This window comes from Bacillus rossius, chromosome 8 (assembly GCF_032445375.1).
Source record: "Bacillus rossius redtenbacheri isolate Brsri chromosome 8, Brsri_v3, whole genome shotgun sequence".
Taxonomy (NCBI): domain Eukaryota; kingdom Metazoa; phylum Arthropoda; class Insecta; order Phasmatodea; family Bacillidae; genus Bacillus; species Bacillus rossius.
The window spans coordinates 13,999,197-14,020,349 of record NC_086336.1 but is presented as its reverse complement, the minus strand read 5'-3'; the positions used below and the strand labels follow the sequence as shown (position 1 = coordinate 14,020,349).

Here is a 21,153-nt window from a genome sequence, read left to right as displayed (position 1 = left end):
AGCGTAGGGAGGTCGTCAGGCGAGCTGAAGGCTAGAAGGTGTTCCTTCTGCACCAGACCCTCGCCCGCGCCGAAGGACGCAAGTGCGAGGCAGGCTGTTTGCTCATGCCGCCCGAGGCACGCGATATTTTCCGTCAGATACTGTTCGGGATCGTGAATGACGAGTCTTGTTTCTTTATGTGTAAACGTCCTAAATCTTTGTAAAGCATTATTCGAGAATTCGTGAATATGTTTATTATGCATCCACTTCAGTACCAGCTTTTTTGTGCATTTGGAGTACACATCTTGTTGGTGTGAACAGATAGTGTGGACTAGGATGCACATCCTTGTATCCTGAGAACGAGCCCTCATAGTCTTCGTAGGTTGTTAAATTATTAAAAATGTACTTCTGAATGTCTTTGGCCATTATGGCTATTAACCCACCACACTAGGGGGGAATAAAATTTAGCTCATAATCTGACAAAAACGGTCATGGACCTCCCACCACACTTGTTCTTGAACTTACCAACAACTATTGCATTGGCAGTCAAGTGCAATGCATGACCAGGGGGTAATACTCAGATCAAATTCCCGCAGCAGTGTGGGGTCGCTCTGGAGATCTTAATAGAAGTCAGCTGTCTGTGAAAAATAAGGCTGCCAGTACCCATGTAAGCCAGTCCCAGTCTATAATGATACATTACATAATGAAAATCATGCATGAAGATCTTCAATTGATTGAGAACTGTAAAACAATTATATATTGACTTGTTGAAGAATATGCTGATTTGGGATAGACCAACCAGCACCAGTCTGGCATCGTACACTGCACTGAAAGAAATTTTTGTATATTTTACAAGAAAAATCCTTGGAAACCCTGCTGCCAAGGATATTTCTTGTAAAACTACAAGACAGAGCTTTGTACGATGTGCGATTTTGCAAGGCTCTGCCTTGTAGTTTTGCAAGAAATATCCTTGGCAACAGGGTTTCCAAGAAATTCCCTTGTAAAAGTACAAATTTTTTTTTAGAGTGATGTGTAACCTTTGTATATGAAGCATGTAATGGGCTTGCAGAGGTACTTGTTACTGCGCACCACCTTTATTTTCTGCTGCTTTCTTAGTTTTTCATGAGTATGCCAAAATAACTATTATTAACAAGCTAGTAAAAGTCTTTTTCAAAGTCATGGACAGTGGCTTGATAATCGCCTATGACCAGGACGATCTAAGTATTCAGCCATGCAGAATAATGGAATTAGAGGACCCTGTGGACATGAATTATGCAAGACCGTTAAAAAAATCCATCTGATAACATTCCCCTAAACACAAGTCCAAGCTGTCTGCAACCTCTCTCCCCCCAACAAAACCCAACCGAAGCTAAAAATTAAAATATTGCCAATAAGAAACACAAGGGGAGGGGAAACAATTTATGTTCAACAAATGAAGGGGAAAATATACGCAGTTGTACAGAAAGATACCTATCCTCATAATGGCCTGTACACATTCAGGCTCAGAAAACTTAATGGTTTTTGAGAACTGCATTTATGGTAGAGTGAGGTCAGCCAGAACAACATAAACTTGAATGTGTCCACTAACTGCCCAAAACACCTGTCCCCATCTTTTCCTCAGTTTTCTGAAAATGAATATACTCTTGCAGTAATCTATAACAGTTTTTCCGGGGACAGGCGCCAGGCGGCATAACCAGAGAAGGTTCGCCATATTGGATTGTGACGTCATGGCGGCCATCTTGGATGATCTTGACCATGACCTTGAACTTTACCCTTGAAATTCAATTTTTTTCAAAATTTGCCCATAATTCTCTAAAATACGCCAAAATTTCCAGTTACTCGAAAAAAAAAATCTACCAAAATATTTCCAAAAAATATGAAGGAAAAAAAATCTCTACCTAGAAAGAAAAATTCCCGTTTTGAGGGAAAATTTCCCGTTTTAGTCCTTAGAAATGCTAATGACTTCAAAATTCCTAAAAGCACCTGACAATTCCTAAGAGCTAGCCACTCTAAGCCGCTGAGATCATGAATGGCCTTGACAATAAGAATGCCAAAACCGACATTTTGAAAATCGACATCGATATCTTGAAAATCCGTAATTATTTTCAGATTAAATTAAAAAATCGAAAGTTTATATAAAGTTAATTAATAAAATTATAGTTAAATTTTTCAAAAACATTATTGCACACATCGTTAGAGCCGCCATCTTGGATTATAGATCGTTTAAATTTTCTTTATGGCCGCCATATTGGATTCTAGGTTGTTGCTATTTTCGTTACACTCACCATTTTCAATTATGACGTCACTATTGCACTTTTCGTTTTGCCCACCATCTTGAAAATCTTTATTTACCATCCGATTTTAATTATAAATTACTAAAATTCATAAAAAATATAATTTATTTAATATAATAACATATTTTAATAAAACTGTAATTTAATACAATTTTAATAAAAACGCACTTATGTCATAGACCCGGTGCGGTCAAAAAAAGATGGTGACAGATCCTTCCCCCACGGAAACCATTGGCTGACTGACCTTCCTCCACTTATGCCAATATGTGTGTGTGCATATATATATATATATATATATATATAAATATATATCGCCAGCTAGTATGACGTCACATCCACCATATTGTTTTCATCTGCTAGAGGCCATCATCTTCTTTTTGTCTGCTAGAGTGCACTGCCGCCATGTTAATTTAATTTTTGCCCGATATAGAGGCGTAATAATTTATTATTAGATATTCGGGAGGAATTATAAAATTCATTAAAAAAACTGCAATTGATATACTGATTGATACAATTAGTTTCTGTCCTAGGTTTGATACTTGACCGATGAAATAATTAAAATATTATCTAAAAAAAAATAACATTTAAATAAATATGTTGGAAAATCCTAAAAGTATCTTAGTTTCCTTGCCAACTGGCCTCTAATAAGCAGTTATGACCACTATCTTGAAAATTAAAAATAATTAACCTATTAATTCGGCAAAAATTCCAAAATTAATCAAAAAAATCACTCATTAATTTAATGACTAAATCGATGGTTCGATCCTTCATCAATGCAAAAAAAGTAATTTAGTTAAAAATACCACAAAAGTGACAGGTTCGATGATTAAAATACCGCAAGTTTTTTTACATACATACATACATTTTATTACACAATTTTTATTCTACTAAAAGAACACTTACTAAAGTTAGCGATCTTATAAACATTTAGTTTTGCATCGGCTTTAACTGACTAATTCTTAACTGCAATCGGTTTACTGAAGACGGATACCAGCCAGATCCTTTGCATGCAAAGTGTTTTTCTTCCCGACAGAGTTTCTGAACACTATGTTTAACAGACTACTTCACATCATTGGAATTGTAAATAGGGGTATTTACTGTGTTGAATGTACACTTCTTCACTTTGTCTTCAAAAGGATATGGTTTGCCATATGCACATTCCAACCACAAGTTATATTTAAAATTTCCGTATGTAGCTACATCATCAGTTATTTGATTAATAATGTTCTGCCTCATATCGTCAAGAAAAGTACAAATGTTTTTTTTCGAATCACTAAACGTAATTAGAAAAAAGTATTATTTCAATTCCACGAAATGCAGAGTTAGTCAAGTGGAATCCGTTATAATTTACCTCTAATGCAGCAAGTACAGTCTTAGGCTTAGATTCATGTCCATGCCTCATCACATTCTGTTGCTGTACAATCTGTTTTTGTGCTTGCACGTATACAAGTCTCCAATCTAAAGGGAGGAGTTGAAATGTCGGCAAGTAGTTCATCGGTACGCACACGGATTTCACCTTTACGGTTTATCGCATGTCGTCGCAAATTATCAATTAGAGTAAACCAAACATGGCACTCATCGCAGTAAAACTTAATGAGAGAAGGATTCTTCGTACATTTTCTCCTCTCGTGTCTCCTTACATCATGACCAAATGCAAACGTCATATCGCAGTAGCCGCAAGGATGTCTAGTCAATAAAGACGAACCCGAACCGGATGCTGATCTTATTGCAGTTGTACCAACACCCGATATACTCTTAAGAGAATCATTCATTCGCTGTTGTACCGAAATCTTTACTTTCTGTCACACAGCACGATGTCTGAATGTCTTCATGTGCGTTTTCATATTATCTTTGCTGGCAAACTGCTTATGACATTTCTCACAGCAAACATTTTGCGAGGAGAATCTTAGCACATTCTCTCTTCTCATGCCGTCGAACATTGCTGTTGTTTGAGAAAATTTTGTCGCAGTAGCGGCATCGATATTTGTTGTCGAGTCACCATCCATTGAAGTCTCCATCGAGGGCGAAACGTCATTCATCGTGGTTTCTTGTGCAGCCAGCACTGAAGACATTAAGCTCTCTTCTGCTGGTGGTACCGTGACTGTTGAAGTCTCCTATAGTGTTGACCTCGACGTTGCCAACGGAATCTGCTCCATCATCGTCGTCGCTTACGTCAGGGTTCCCGTAGACTTTGGTACAACCTCCATCGAGTTCCACGTTAAAGACGGTAAAGATGCCATCGAGTTCAAAAGAACATGTAATAACGCGACTTATGCACCAGATGTAGTAAACTAGGTGATCCTTACACTGCCGCAGCCAGTAACAAACTGAAAGTCATTTCGTCTGGGACTCGTTTATATACACGCAACTGGTCTAATAATATGCTCGTCAAAACAAAAACCAAATACTATAATACAGTAGTCAAGGAAGCACAATTGGAAGCACAATTAAAAAAGGATGCACTATCGAAAGCACATTTGGCAAAGAGGAAGCACAATCAACGAAGAGGAAGCACAATCAAAAACATGCAAAACACAATACACAGGACATGTATTTGACAAACAGGAAGCACATATGGACGAAAATTCAATGTGGTGTGATACGATCCCGTCACATGGGTACGATCTCACCAATATGCTAGGCTCCAACTGCTCCATTGCTCCAAAATCTCCAAGAGCTCCAATGCTCCATAGCTCAAAGGGTTACCTTGTCAGTCTAATGAGTGAAAAGCATTCATTATACAAGAAAAATATTTAATAACACAGCTTAAACAATACTCACTGTTTAACAATACTGATTAACACAAATAAGTACATATTAAGACCATGGAGCGGTGCAAAACAATTATCTCAAACACCGTTGTGTTGCCCACTGCCCGAATACTCCCTTACTAGATGTCAGCAAGTCAGGGGGCGTCAGGCGCAGGCGGGTCCCTACCGCCGCGACCCGCCTATCCCTGCAGCACGGCGGGGTTCAACCTGAGCCTCACGCCACCACGTGGAGCCCGCTCAAGGGAACTGGATCCAACAAGTTTTCTGCGCTGTTCGCCATATAAGTTAGCGTCCGAAATAGTTTGACAACAATGTTTCTCGAAAACGTTGCATTAAAATTCCGTCTTAAATTTTCCTTCCGTCGCGCCTAAAGAAGTTTCACTTCAAAAACAAATAACCCACCACGCGGTGTTCGTTCTCCCACTCCCATCGAGCTTCAACAAGGGCACACCAGGTTGCGACACTTTACCGTGAATCCTGTCGCCTGCGCAGCGCAGTTGCAACCGCGCTCTCAGCTGTTCCGAACAGAGGGCAGCGCAGGCGCCAGATTCCGCGAACCCGTGACGTAAACGCGCCGTCAGTTGGCCACACCCGGGCTCTGTCACGCCTCAAGCCCCGGTGTAACACCGCCCTCTTTCCAGCACAGCAGAGACCCAGCCTTTGCCTGACAGAACCTAGTACCAGAATAATAACAAAATAAATAAATAAATATAATTAATAGAGTTTAAAAAATTTTAACACCGCGATGCTATTTTCAGAAAGTTGTTAATATATATTATTCATTTGAAAATTATTTTGTTTGGATTTTTAAAATCCAGAGAGATAATTGTGATTTTAATAAAGATTCTCCAAAGTTATTCCTTAATGCGAATGGATATTAAAATATCTAGTTATTTACTAGCAAAAAATGTACATGCATTAATAGTAGTTTATTGTCAAGATTAATATTTAAAAAAATTAAGCTGCACAATCAAAAATAGACCTTCAAGAAAATCCAACACACTGACCTTGGTATAAATACGCCTCTATCGTAACAAATTCTTACAGACGTATTCACTATAGCGTGAAAGTACCAACAGTAGTGACGTAAGCGAAGCGATGCTGCCGTTTGCTCATCTGTGCAGAGCATACTCGGAGCAAGGTTAGTAGAAAGAGGTTGTCTCGATCCCATAAGAACAATGTAGACAGCCAGACACTCCGCTCTGACGTCATCTGCAAACCCCACCGTTCCCAGCCGTAATACTACACCTGCTGACTGACGGCTTTCTCTTATCATCTCGGCTCGTTTAACATGTCTGATACGCAATACTTATAGTATTTAATTTATGCTTTGTAGATTACTGTTAATTATAATCGATTTGATATGCTTTTCAAATAACAACATGTTGTGACTGAAATCAAGGATGAATAATTATTTCAACATTTTTTTCAGTGACAGTAAAAATTGTCAAAATATCAATGATGAATCCATGAATTTTTAAAAATTAATATAATTAACATGTAGCTAGTAAACTAAATGGTTTATTTGTATTTATTTCTCAGCAAGATTATAATATTTAAAATAATTGAATATCAATTTCTTAGTGTTTAATAAAAGTAGCCATACCTCATTAAAACGTTTTGGGAATGTTTGCAATATAAATAAACTGAAGTTACATTTAAAAAAAATTTCTTTCATTAATAAAGCAGTTTTTCGTGTAATCGTTTAAATACAGGCTAGACGTAAACTTTCTTCACACAATAAATTTTATTATTTGCGTACCAATTTAATAAAAAAGAAATCGCACTTACTCTGTCTACGACATAATTTTTATGTATTTCTTGGTTAGTTTCCTCTTTTCATCTGATTCGTAACCTTCGCAAGTCCTTTTTGAACTGATGCAGGCAACATCTCTTTTACAAATTTTTCTTGAACCAATTGAAATGTCATTTAAAAAGTTCATTCGTATGAAAGTCCTTTGCGTACAAATACTTTAATGACATCTTCAGGAATACATGGATATTTCTCGGAAGAAATTTTAACAAGTTTTTCAATTACACCTTTTCCTATCTTGAGTTTTGAGCCATGGTATGTTTGAAACTATTTATTCAATTCCTTTGCTTGACTTAGCCACTGTACTGATGGGCTTTCTAGACCACCAAATGATAAGTTTTTTATCCACGGAGATGAACAACTGTTACTAACAGTCCTTCCATCACAAAGATAAGAAAGCTTTTCCTGCAGTTTTTTTGGCAACTCAACCTGCCAAATACTCAAGGGCTGAAGTTTCGAGTTCACTTGCGGATTCCATTTTCGCGTTCACCTGATAAGATGGTAAATCTGTTTCGCTGCAACCTACATGTTTATCTTTGACAGTTACTGCGGAATATGTCGATATTTGGCCATCCTTCACTGTTTTTCTCACAAGAAATTCGTCAGAATCTAAATTTTCTGTGTTTAGATTTTTCTGAACTATCCCTTGTTTTGTTCCTAGTATTATCATCTTCATGCCATTGATTGCATTCAGAGGGGTAGGATGGTCATTGAGGCCTCCACGAGTACGAATTTGGGAGAAAAAAAATATTCAAGGGAGTCCTGGTTTAGTCGGTGCGTTAGGAGGTAATGTATGTTTGAATGTTTACATTTCAGGTCTTTGAAAAGTAATTTTAGGGACTTTATTGACATTATGCAACCCTTCTGAAAAATTTGTAAACATTTCTTGTTGCAACATCTCATTGTTTCCATGAAATTTAGCATAGTGTCCAAAATTTCATCTTGAGCTGCCAGATCTTTACCGTACGGCTTCCTAGATGGGTCACCAATGTTTTTCACTACATATGAGTTCATTAAATGCCACCAGCGGTCTATCATGTCGATAGTGTTGGATAGTATTATAGCAGCTTCTCGATCACTGTGATTAAAAAACCTTAGTGCCATTGCTGTTGTATGAGAAAGAAGCTGCGCAGCTTTTCTCACGTTTTGCCGCATAGTTTCTCTCTCTATATATATATGTATGTATGGTTAAAATTAGGTTAATGCAACACTTTCAAGTCATTTGAACACTCTTTACGAATAAGATCTTCAAGTGGCTCTTTGGTTCACACACTGCCACAATTCAAGATAAACCCTGGATCAAGAAGCCAGTTTCGTATTAATTTAAGAACATGAGGAGCATCTGCAAAAACATAAATATTTATATTGTCATTTGATGGATGCTCGAAGAAAATCTTCATTTTGGAAACACCTAGCTCTCTCCATAGTCCTAAATTTCCTCTTCCCAAATCCGAAACGCATGCCTTTACTGTGTAACCTACATGATGCAGTTTAGTTATTAAAGAGTCCAATATCTGTTTTGTGATTTGCTGGTCAACATTTACATAAATAGGTTGTTTCCAGTTTGAAAACAGCCCTCGAGCCATGACTACTTGCATATATGAATAAGGGCCAACAATATCATCCTCTTTTGCATCATACTGAGCGTTTTCTTCACTTTTACTTCGTCAAATGAAAGAACTACAATGCGTTCGAAGTCAAGCAACGAAGAACGTGCTACATTCAAAAATTCAAACATGTTTACTAGGTAGGATACCTTTTCTCATGTCAAATGAAGATGCCCATCGTTGAAGAGTTGAAAGTCTAGGTAATGGGAAGTTTAGTTTCTGTTTTAAAAATAAATAACATCGCTTACTGAAATAGTGCAAAGTGAAAGCAAGAGCTATTTCCTCATTGGTCCAGAGTAGTATACAAATAAGCATCCGGAAACAGGGTTCTGGGTGTGGTGCCGGTGCCGGGGGTCCACCATCTTGAATTGTGACGTCACGGCGGCCATAATGGATGAGCGTAACGGGACACAGCGTAAGGGGATAAGTAGGACATTGACCTATACCCTCAAAACTAGTCAAAATTGGGTAAAATTTGCCCAAAATTCCTCAAAAATCGCCAAAATTTACATTTCTGTGGAAAAAAATTCCGCCAAAAAATCTCAAAAAAGTCCACAAATATAAAATTTCTCTTTTCGAGGGAAAAATTTCCCGATTCGAGGGAAAATTTCCCGTTTTATTTCTTAAAAATACCAGCAGCTAGAAATGTCCATATGTAGGCTTAAGCATCCATGTCTACAGCCTACGATAAGCCTCTGACGTCATCATGGATTATGACGTCAATGTTGCAATTTCTGTTACGACCGCCATCTTTAAAATCTTTATTTATTATCCGATTTTAATGAAAAAAATTAAAAAATTAATATAAAAATTCATGTAATGAAATTTTAATAGAACTATTAAAAAACATAAATTTATGACACGGAGCTCGGAGTCCTCGGTTCAAACCCGACGAGTACAAAAATAAAAAAATGGCGACCGATCCCTCCCCCGTGGTGGGTGCTGGCAGACTGACCCCCACCACTTTTACCAGTAGCATATATATCGTCAAGTAACATGACGTAACGTCCGCCATCTTGTCTTCGTTTGCTGGAAGCCATCATCATGGTATCATCGGCTAGAGTGCGCTGACGCCATGGTAGTGTAATTCTTACCCGCTAGAGTGCAGTAATCATTTATTACTGTGACACCCGCCATCTTAAAATTTGGACGCCATCTTGAAGATCCGTATTTTTTTAGCTAGAAATTTGGGAAAAGTTCCAAAATTCATTAAATAAATCACTCAATAATTTACATATTGATTCGATCAACTCCTGTCCTCGGTTCGATACCCGATCGATGCAATAATGTTTAATTTTATGTAATAAATAATAATTTCAATAAACAATGTTCAAAATTCATTAAATAAATTGACAATAAGTGTAATGATTGATTAGATCGAATAAGGTACTTGGTTCGACACCTGGTCGATAGAAAACCACTTTAATTTTAAAAAATACCACAAAAGCGAAAGGTTTGAGAAATAAAAACACCGTAAGTTCTTTTAAAAATTTTATTACATAAACTCAACACAACTACAAGTAAAAAAAAAACACAGACAAAGTACTAAAGTCTTATGGATTTCTTGATTTAAACAGTCTTCTCATTGTACAGACTAAGCCTTTTACATGACTTTGAATGTCTATCCGATCCATTCATCACCACAGCCAGAGACGGACTGAAGTTCATATCACTTATATAGTCTCAATAGCTGGTACAACACATGAGTCAAATCAATAACCATGTTCATTATACTTCTCGGAGCATTTTTTATAATGACGATGTAAGCTATCGGGACGTGAAATTAGTTTATTGCACTTATTGCACAGAAATTGTACATTTGAACATTATTAGAACAACCACTTCTTTCATGTCTGCGAGCATTTGAGGTGATAGTTAATGATGCGCCACAGTATTTGCACTGATGCGAAGAACGCTCTTCATTAATTGAAGTATTCAATGCTGATGAAACATCAGCTGATGGTGGAACAGCACATATCGTAGTCTCCTCCAGTATTGTCATCGCCGTTGCCAACAGGATCTGCTCCAACATGTCGGCGCTGACGTCATGGTTCCCGCAGTCGATGGTACAACTTCCTTCGAGTTCGTCGTTAAAGTCAGTAAATATGCCATCCAAGTCTCAAGAACAGGCAATTACACGACTTACGCACCAGAAGAAACAAACTAGGAGATCCGTACACCGTCGACGGCAGTAACAAACTGATCGTCCTGCTGTCTAGGACTCGTTTATATACATGCACCGGTTGGAATAATATGCTAGTCAAATCAAGAACAATTTACTAAAATACTAGAGTCAAAACAACATTAAATATAGAAGCACCATCAACAAAAAGGAAGCACATTTGGAAGCACCATCATCAAAAAAACAGCACATTTGGAAGCACCAACAACGAAAAGGCAGCACCATCAACGAAAAGGCAGCACATTTGGAAGCACCCTCAACGAAAAGGTAGCACCATCAACGAAAAGGCAGCACATTTGGAAGCACCGACAACGAAAAGGCAGCACCGTCATCGAAAAGACAGCACCATTAACGAAAAGGCAGCACATGTGGAAGCACCGACAACGAAAAGGCAGCACCGTCAACGAAAAGGCAGCACATTTCGAAGCACCGACAACGAAAAGGCAGCACCGTCATCGAAAAGGCAGCACATTTGGAAGCACCATCAACGAAAAGGCAGCACATTAGAAAGCACCGACAACGAAGGGGCAGCACCATCAACGAAAAGGCAGCACATTTGGAAGCACCATCAACGAAAAGGCAGCACATATAGAAGCACCGACAAAGAAAAGGCAGCACCGTCAACGAAAAGGCAGCACATCTTGGAAGCACCGACAACGAAAAGGCAGCACCGCCAACGAAAAGGCAGCACATTTGGAAGCACCGTCAACGAAAAGTCAGCACATCTTGGAAGCACCGTCAACAAAAAGGAAGCACATTTGGAAGCACCATCATCAAAAAGGTAGAACATTTGGAAGCACCGACAACGAAAAGGCAGCACATTTGGAAGCACCAACAAAGAAAAGGCAGCACTGCCAACGAAAAGGCAGCACATTTGGAAGCACCGACATCGAAAATGCAGCACCATCAATGAAAAGGCAGCACATTCAACGAAAATGCAGCTCCATCAACGAAGAGGAAGCACATTTGAAAGCACAAGTTACGTGAACTAAGTCTTAGTTAGAAATCAGAATACAAGAAAAAAACATTAAATTTTTATAATTACAATTATTTATTTCTTAACATTATACAAATGCAAGTAAAACAAGCCATTATTTTATGTAGCAAGCTTTCCTCAGTTCTTTGAGTATGAAGGATATTTATTTCTTTGATGCAAGAATAGTTTCCTGCACAAAGCGAGCCATGTAGAAGTCTTAGCCGGTCAACCAATGTGTTTGGATCTTTCCATGATGTGTAATCAATCTCTTCTACCACAATCTTACTTGCTTGGGTATTATAAATATTATGACCTCTGGTGTCTTCCGTTTTAACACCAACCTCAGGGTAACATTCATTATCGAGACAGTGATCACCACAAGCTTGATCAGATTTATTTAATATATCACGACGTTTCCATCGTTTCAGTCTCAGGACACCGACACATTCTTCGATCTTGGCAGCTTTAGGTGCTTTATCACAGTCTATGTCTTTGTCAACAGCCTCAGAGTCACTGTAACAATCACCGTAGAAGGCATCGTCTTCACTCAGATTACCGTAAGAATTCGATGTAGATGATGTCGTAGTGTCTTCCTCGTCTTCATGCTTCCTTTTTAGGAGTCCATCATTTTTACAAAGTAGGAAAGATCTACTCGAATTCGGCTGGAATATAGTCTCACTTTTCACGTTAAGGATTCTTCCATTGTCTTCATTCTTCCATAAATCATCAACCTCCTTTAATTTAAGTTCTTTGTCGAGATCGGAAGAGCCAGGAACATTATTATCGTAATGCAGATCACTCTTCCTTAGCCTAGTAGATTCATCGTTGTCCCCTAGCTTGTACGCAGGCTTGACGTTACAAGTTCTACCATGTCTTTTTAAGCTCTCTCTCCGCGTAAACGACTTGCTACATCGAAGACAACTTATCATATTGCGTAGTGGATTTTTAACACAGTCATACTTCTCGTGTTGTCTTCCATTCTTTCTCAAGATAGATCCTTTGCTGCAAAACTTACACCTATGTTCTTTCGATACAGCGTCCGATCCCAAATCGGGATTCATATTAGTTACTGAGACTAATGTCAGATAGCAATTGAGCGTTTTAAATTAGATCCATTACTTAAATAGAAATTTTATCATATTTCATCAGCGAGAATTAATATATCTCATGCAAAGGTACTTGATGCATGTAGTTTTGCTTTTCAACAACAGATGTCGCCACATGTTGCTTGCAGGTAAATAATATTTAGTTCTTTTATGCGGGATGCGGGATGCTCACTAACGATCGCAAAAGAAGGATGGCTTCGCTAGACACCAAGGAGAAGGAATTTCGTCTTGTACGTTAAAGCTTCACAGAAGTCTCATGATATATAATTTGACCTAGTAATGAGTTTTTTTTGTTTCCACCTGATAAAATCCTTCATGCACAGATCAACTTCTCATCTGTAACCAGAAGCACTCGGAGAATACCATCAAATGTCTAGTCAGGAATAATCAGAAGCACTAAGAGAAAACCATCAGATGTCTAGTAAGGAATAATCAGAAACACTTAGAGAAAACCATAAAAAATATTGTCAAGAACAATAAGGAGCACACGGAGAAAACCACCATAATACGACAAGAATAATCGGGAGCACACGGAGAAAACCACCACAAGTTTTCTTTGATGTCATAAAATTACAGAAAAAAATTAATAAAAAATTTAAAATAAATACAAAAAAATACAAAACAAATTCTGGCTTGTACTAGAACTCTAACTTTGCACGTCAATGATAAGATGTTGGAGCAGATCCCGTTGGCAACGGCGATGACAATACTGGAGGAGACTACGATATGTGCTGTTCCACCATCAGCTGAAGTTTCATCAGCATTGAATACTTCAATTAATGAAGAGCGTACTTCGCATCAGTGCAAATACTGTGGCGCATCATTAACTATCACCTCAAATGCTCGCAGACATGAAAGAAGTGGTTGTTCTAATAATGTTCAAAGAATACAATTTCTGTGCAATAAGTGCAATAAACTAATTTCACGTCTCGATAGCTTACATCGTCATTATAAAAAATGCTCCGAGAAGTATAATGAACATGGTTATTGATTTGACTCATGTGTTGTACCAGCTATTGAGACTATATAAGTGATATGAACTTCAGTCCGTCTCTGGCTGTGGTGATGAACGGATCGGATAGACATTTAAAGTCATGTAAAAGGCTTAGTCCGTACAATAAGAAGACTGTTTAAATCGAGAAATCCACAAGACTTTAGTACTTTGTATGTGTTTTTTTTACTTGTAGTTTTGTTGAGTTTCTATAATAAAATTTTTAAAAGAACTTACGGTGTTTTTATTTCTCAAACCTGTCGCTTTTGTGGTATTTTTTAAAATTAAAGTTGTTTTGTATCGACCAGGGGTCGAATCAAGGACCTTATTCGATCTAAACAATCATTACATTTATTGTCAATTTATTTAATGAATTTTGAACATTGTTTATTGAAATTATTATTTTTTACATAAAATTAAACATTATTGCATCGATCGGGTATCGAACCGAGGACAGGAGTTGATCGAATCAATATGTAAATTATTGAGTGATTTATATAATGAATTTTGGAACTTTTCCCAAATTTCTAGCTAAAAAAATACGGATCTTCAAGATGGCGTCCAAATTTTAAGATGGCGAGTGTCACAGTAATAAATGATTACTGCACTCTAGCGGGTAAGAATTACACTACCATGGCGTCAGTGCACTCTAGCCGACGATACCATGATGATGGCTTCCAGCAAACGAAGACAAGATGGCGGACGTGACGTCATGTTACCTGACGATATATATGCTATTGGTAAAAGTGGTGGGGGTCAGTCTGTTAGCACCCACCACAGGGGAGGGATCGGTCGTCATTTTTTTTATTTTTGTACTCGTCGGGTTCGAACCGTTGACTTCGAACTCCGTGTCGTAAATTTATGTTTTTTTTTAATAGTTTTATTAAAATTTCATTACATGAATTTTTTTATTAATTTTTTAATTTTTTTCATTAAAATTGGATAATAAATAAAGATTTTAAAGATGGCGGTCGTAACGGAAATTGCAACATTGACGTCATAATCCATGATGACGTCAGAGGCTTATCGTAGGCTGTAGACATGGATGCTTAAGCATACATATTGACATTTCTAGCTGCTGGTATTTTTAAGAAATAAAACGGGAAATTTTCCCTCGAAACGGGAAATTTTTCCCTCGAAAAGAGAAATTTTATATTTGTGGAATTTTTGAGATTTTTCGGCGGAATGTTTTTCCACAGAAATGTAAATTTTGGCGATTTTTGAGGAATTTTGGGTAAATTTTGCCTAATTTTGACTAGTTTTGAGGGTCATTGGTCAATGTTCTACTTGTCCCGTTATTCTGTGTCCCGTTACGCTCATCCAAGATGGCCGCCGTGACGTCACAATTCAAAATGACGGACCCCCGGCACCGGCACCACACCCTGAACCCTGTTTCCGGATGCTTATTTGTATACTACTGTCCAGGTTACTCTTTTTTTTCAACGAAAGTAATAAGTCAATTTGATTTTTTGAAAAAAAAAACACTTGAAAGAATATTCCGCATGCGGAACTCTAACGAAGAACGGTTTTTTTGTTTGTTTTTAAGATTTGCGTTTTCTTTTTTGAGTTTTTTCATGACTTCCAAATTTAAAACTGACTTTCTTTCGGAAAAAAAAACTAATTTTTTTTAAGAATGTGGATTTCCTTCCTAAGAATTTCAACCGAGTCATTGTTAGAACAAGACTTTGAATGCTTTAACTGACTACAAGAACATTTTTCTTCCTCACTTACATTTTGATTTGAATCTACGATTAATTTACATAACATTTTTTTTTTCCTGCATTTAACTCGGTATTCTCGGCGTACACGACTTTCCAATGTTTCTACAGGTGTTGTAATTCCAAGTTTTAATGAAGGTACAGCATTTGGTTTAAGACGTCTTTTAGCGCATGTATTTAACAACTCAGCTTTCAAGTCGCGCTCGTAATCATCATCTGTAAAGTGCTCTGAACATATGTAAGTTGTTTTTGGATTCCACTCACCATCACGTTGGCATTTCTGAACCCACACTTTCAACAGATGATCATCACGTGGTAATCGATGATATTTTATATGATTTGTTTCAGGTAAAGATTTTGTTTTTACGAAACTATTTGTACACACACCACTGTACACCGCGTACCTGGCATTGTAATGTTTAAATAAAACTTTTTAACAGCGTTTAGCCTAACAAAACCAATTCACTTTAAATTCGTGTTCTTAACATTTTGCCTGCTAGTTATAATTAACGAAGCACCTGTGCACTTATGATATACGACACCGACATTTTATAACACACGCACTCTCAATTAAACTCCTCACAACAATAACTCTCCTTGCATTACGCTGTAATTTGACACGTTATCGCGAGTAAATGTGCTTGTAAACTAAGTAACTGATAGGAGCGGACGGGCTGGCAAGCCGAGCCGGGGCTGCAAGTGACGCGATGCGCAGAACGTTGCGCAAGCGATCGAGGCAACCTCTTTCTACTAACATTGTACTCGGAGCACCTGCGCCTGTGACCATCTCGCCGGTGTATAAGACCACAGGTCAGGAGTTAGCAAGCACTCTTCAACTGTCTCAGCTGTCAGCACCTCACTCGTCCACGATGCAGTACAAGGCTCTCTTCTTCCTGGTAGCCCTCGGGCTGGTGCAGGTAAGTTCTGCTTTAAAACAGACATTATTAATGGTTTCAGAACCTTTGTTTTATAATACTATAAAGTTTTTATGTTTATTTATGAAGTCCGCTAAGTAAAACTTAAAAAAAAAAATTTATATTTCATGGCATACTCTTTTAAAATGTAATCGTAAAGTTACTGGCTTTTGAGAAAATAAATTTCATAATATGTCCACCGTTCACCTTACTGTTTGATAGGATAGCACCAGTTTAATCTTTTACAGGTTAGTTTCTCAGCAAGCCATGTTATTCGCATTCAATCAAAGGGAGCCTAATCCTATTCTTTTACACGTTTTGGGGGTACCATATATACCCCATTTATTAATCACACATTTAATTTACTTATATGTAGGCCCTAACTACTGTTATTTCATACGCAGACACTAACTCTTGTCTGTGGAAGGATAAATATTCGTGATTCTGAAACTTCACAAAGTATTTTATTCTGTGCTTACCCCCCCCCCCCCCCCCATCGACAACCGGCCGAAAAGTATTATAGAAACGGATCCATATCGCTAATGCTGTGTTTTGAATTTTTTATATTTTTAGTAGAAACATCTTTTTGGGTTTATTTTATTCGTGTATTTGACTGACAATGATCACTATTTTATATGCCTGTTGTCGATAAAGATTAAGATTTCTTAATTTTATTTTCAATTTTATTATGTGAATGTAAACCGTATGATCTAAGTTTCTTCCAAAGTGTGTGTATTTTTAAAATCAGTTTCATTAAATTTTGTGATATCTTTTTTTGTTGTTGTAAAAATGGTGACTCCCTTGTTGGCAAAAGGAAATCTTTATTTATATCATTAACGTAACAATCCAAACTAAATGAACTTAACGATAAATTTCATAAAAATAATTAATTGAAAGTGCTAGTAACTGGATATAATTATTTCAAGTGGATGATATACATAACTATATTAATTTATAATAGTTACTCTACTTAATGTGAGATTAGGACTGGTAAATAGGCAATGTTCTTGACATATATCCTTTTTCAATATATGTATGACATAAAAATTATATTTTGTAACCTAAAAACCCATTAACACCTTGAAAATGTTGCTAACAACTACTCATAGTTTTAATTTAATACAAAGTTTAGTTTTTAACGCTCTAAAGCACTTTAGACTAAATATATTGCTTGATTAACATTTAATTATGTGGAGTCATCTGCACATCGACCTATTAATATAGCCTATTATTAAAATACAAATCATCCACAATGAGAATGATTATTATCCTTAAAATAATATTTCGAAGAGATAATAAGAAAATAAACATGGATAGGGCACATTTTTAATGTTAGCCACATCCTCAAAATGAATTGATATTTTAAATAAGTGAAATGATAGTATGATAAAACAATGCAAACATGTTAATGCCTGATAAATTAAATGGTGGACTGTGGATCTGTGTTAAAAGTTGCAAAATTTACTGACTTATTCCTTTATCTCTTAAGAATCAATGAAAAATCACTAAAAAAAAAAATTCCGCGATTTCACTCTTAAAGATAAACTGTAGCGAACCACAAATTTCAAAACCTCTCTAATTTACCACAGGGTAAATTAGAGAGGTTCTGAAATTTGTGGTAAATAGTTTTATTTATTGTAGTTTCAGCTGTTAAAAAATTTAGATTGCAGACTTCCAACTGTCTCTTCTTCTCTTCACTACTGTTAAGTAAGCCTACAGGAGATCAGGGACTGACATTGCAGTAGCAGGTCACTATATGATGGATCCCCATCTCCGTCGATAATGGGGTTCCAGTCAGTAAAGATGTTTGCAGCCGCTGGCCAACTGCAAGTGATCCCTCCGTGTTCTTCATTAATAAGGATGCTCCATATATCAGGACATGATTTTATATTTACGTTTATCACATTTAAACAAGTAGACTTTTTCAAAATTGTAGCTTAAACATTTACACATATTTTGCATTTTTGCATTTTAATCTGTTAAAGTTTCTTTATAAGATTTTGGGCATACAAATAAGAAGAAGAAATTGAGTTAGAGATCTCAAACCTTTTAGGTATAATGGTAATTCTACTCGCTTACTTCATGTTATCGTTTGCAATAATTCTGTTTCGAAAATTTTTTTTTTGCTTTAGTGTCAAAATCTTTACAAATTAAATAAATATTGAAATTCCAGGTAAAATGTATTGAAAATTTCAGAAATGAATTACAAACTATTCTTGAAGTAGCCAGTAAGTAGCATTGCCTTTATACCTAAAATTTTTAGGATATCTTTTTAAAGTTGATACACTTATGTACGCTTCAATGGTAAATATTTAGATTTGACAGCTAATTATGCAAAAAGTATTTGATGTACAAATTTTTTATTCTGTGAAGGTAAAATCATTGAAATAGCCTTCATGTTTAACAGAGTTTAAATAAATAAAAAAAAAGAAATGGGAGAAACCAGAGAGTGACGAGTTGGAAGTGTTAACACGTCGTTTACAAACCAAACATGATTTATTAAACAACTCTGATAAAGAGTTACAAGCGAAAGCCTTTGCATTTAATTAATTTTTTTTAGTTTCATACTTTAAGTTTGGACAGCAAAAAATACCTTTAAATCATTGAATTCACGGGCCATTAAGTATCATATATTTGGCACACAGTATCGTAAGCATGTTAAGTTCTTTGTCTATCATATTCAACTATAAAATTATACGATGACAGCTAGTTATAGGATGGCGCATTAGCGTCGTGAAGACTGCAAGCTAATTAAGTGTCTAGCACGTAGAGGCGAAGACGTGTGTGATGCACAAGACAGTGTCGTCCTTACAGCTGTGCTAACTGGTGTGTGGTGTGTTTTCGAAGGGGATCTCCGCCAGCTACAATTCCAGCACCAACGCCAGCCTCGTCACCAGTGCCAAAACCTCGGTGGACAGCGCCCTTTCATCCTGGGAGAACGCGACCAGTGACGCTGAATCCGCGTGGGCGAACGAGACTTCAGCGTGGCAGAACGCGACCAGCAACGCGATTTCTTCGGCTGAGACCGCAGCCAACGAAACGGCTTCTGCATGGAATAATGCGACGAGCAACGCGATTTCAGCAGCTGAGACCGCGGCCAACGAAATGGTTTCTGCAGCGGAGACCGTAGCCGACAACATCAATAATGTGGCCCAGTCTTTAATTCCAAACATTTTTGGCTGATTTGTTATCATTTTCAAAATGTGACTGACTTGTATTATGGGATATAATTAAAATTCTCGCTGATATACAACTAATATCTATATGATTATTATTTAAATCTATTGACGAGAGACAAGTCTTTTGAGATGGACAACCTCATTTCATGTGTGAACCCGCAGGAAGTAGTACTTGGTGTTTAAGTATTCACATGCAATATTTGTAGTTGAGTCATTTTTAAGCAAGTACTTTTGAATACATTTAGCCACAGCAATGTGTGGCAGTTTTTTTAGAAAATATATATTCATGACTACTCATAATATTTACACAAAATTACTGCATCTTTCGAATGATTGAGAATTTTAAACTTTCTTAACTGCCATAAAATATGTTGCATTAAATTCTTGCATTTTTCTTCACAATTTACACATTCAGATTTTAAGGAATAGTCTACCCACGGAGACTACGTAATATCGACAGCTATTGTAAACATAATTTTATTTGAGGTTTCTCTAATTTATGTTTATCAAGTTTATCAAGTCGATCTATAGCTATATTACCGGCGGGGTCGAACCCGAATTTTTCACAAGAGAAAAACGAGGTGAACTTTACCGTGAGCTGGTGAGTTTTCTCGGGGTACTCCCGTTTCCCCCTCCCATTTATTCCATCAAATTTCCCTAATTTGTACTACATATTTTTATTTATAAATTTACATTTTCTCATGTTTAAATTATGGCAGTTTATTAACTACTGAGAATAAACTAAAATTTCCCACTATTTCATATGGCACTATATATTTCGTTACACAAGATTCTCTGTCACTCTAAAATTTAATCGGTAAAAATTAAGTTTAAACAAATTTTCTGTATCTTTAGGTAATTTTTTATAGTTAATACTCAAATGTAAAAAAAATAACAAAATATATCTTTATTTTATTTTTTTTAAAGAAATAGAAGACAAATTAGGGAACTATAATACAAATACTTAATTACTAGTTATGAAATATTAGCATGGTACTGTAAAATATTTTTTATGAGATAATAATCTTATAACGTCTATTGAATACTTCTGGAATCAAAACCATCTTTTAATATATAGCGCTTAATTAAGGTATTGCTATTAAAGAATAATGATACTGTAAGGCCCCACACAATTATTTATACTAATTGTAAAATGTTAACGTAACGATTTTCACAACTGTTTTATGAATACGCTAGACAGATACGTTTTTTAACATTCTCAAAGTAACAAAACTGTTACTAGTTTATGTTTTTATTTCACATCCCCAATTTTATTTTACGAAGAAATCCATTTTGTCAATCATAATTATTTAATTTTATTATATCAATCTGAAGTCACAAGTAATAAAAATAATTTTACTGCATAATTTTTTTCCAATGAAATAACACGCAATGAAATTTTGTGTTTGTTTCAAATCACAGAATAATTAAAAAATTTTAATTTTAAAATAAGTCTTGTTGACTTCTGTTGGGAATGATATCTGAGCATAAACTTTATTATACCTATGTACATGAAATAAATATAAATTCAATTCTTCGGATGCAGGTTCATTAAAATAATAACACGTAAACTGATCCACGACTTGTGGTCAAAATTTCTTTCCAAGGCTTCTATAACCCTTT

General features: G+C 36.4%; 1 protein-coding gene across 1 annotated transcript; it reads left to right on the top strand.

The window, feature by feature from the left end:
* The first annotated feature begins 16,158 nt into the window (after positions 1-16,158).
* LOC134535279 (uncharacterized) lies at positions 16,159-19,610 on the top strand. Its single transcript, XM_063374352.1, has 2 exons — positions 16,159-16,354; positions 19,199-19,610. The coding sequence occupies exons 1-2, from the start codon at positions 16,307-16,309 to the stop codon at positions 19,532-19,534; spliced, it is 384 nt and encodes a 127-aa protein (XP_063230422.1). The 5' UTR covers positions 16,159-16,306; the 3' UTR covers positions 19,535-19,610.
* Positions 19,611-21,153: the final 1,543 nt, after the last annotated feature.

Excerpts from the sequence above, each read along its gene's own strand:
- LOC134535279 (XM_063374352.1), top strand. The coding sequence starts at position 16,307 with ATGCAGTACAAGGCTCTCTTCTTCCTGGTAGCCCTCGGGCTGGTGCAG. Across the intron at positions 16,355-19,198 it reads TAGCCCTCGGGCTGGTGCAG|GGGATCTCCGCCAGCTACAA; the intron begins GTAAGTTCTGCT and ends GTGTTTTCGAAG.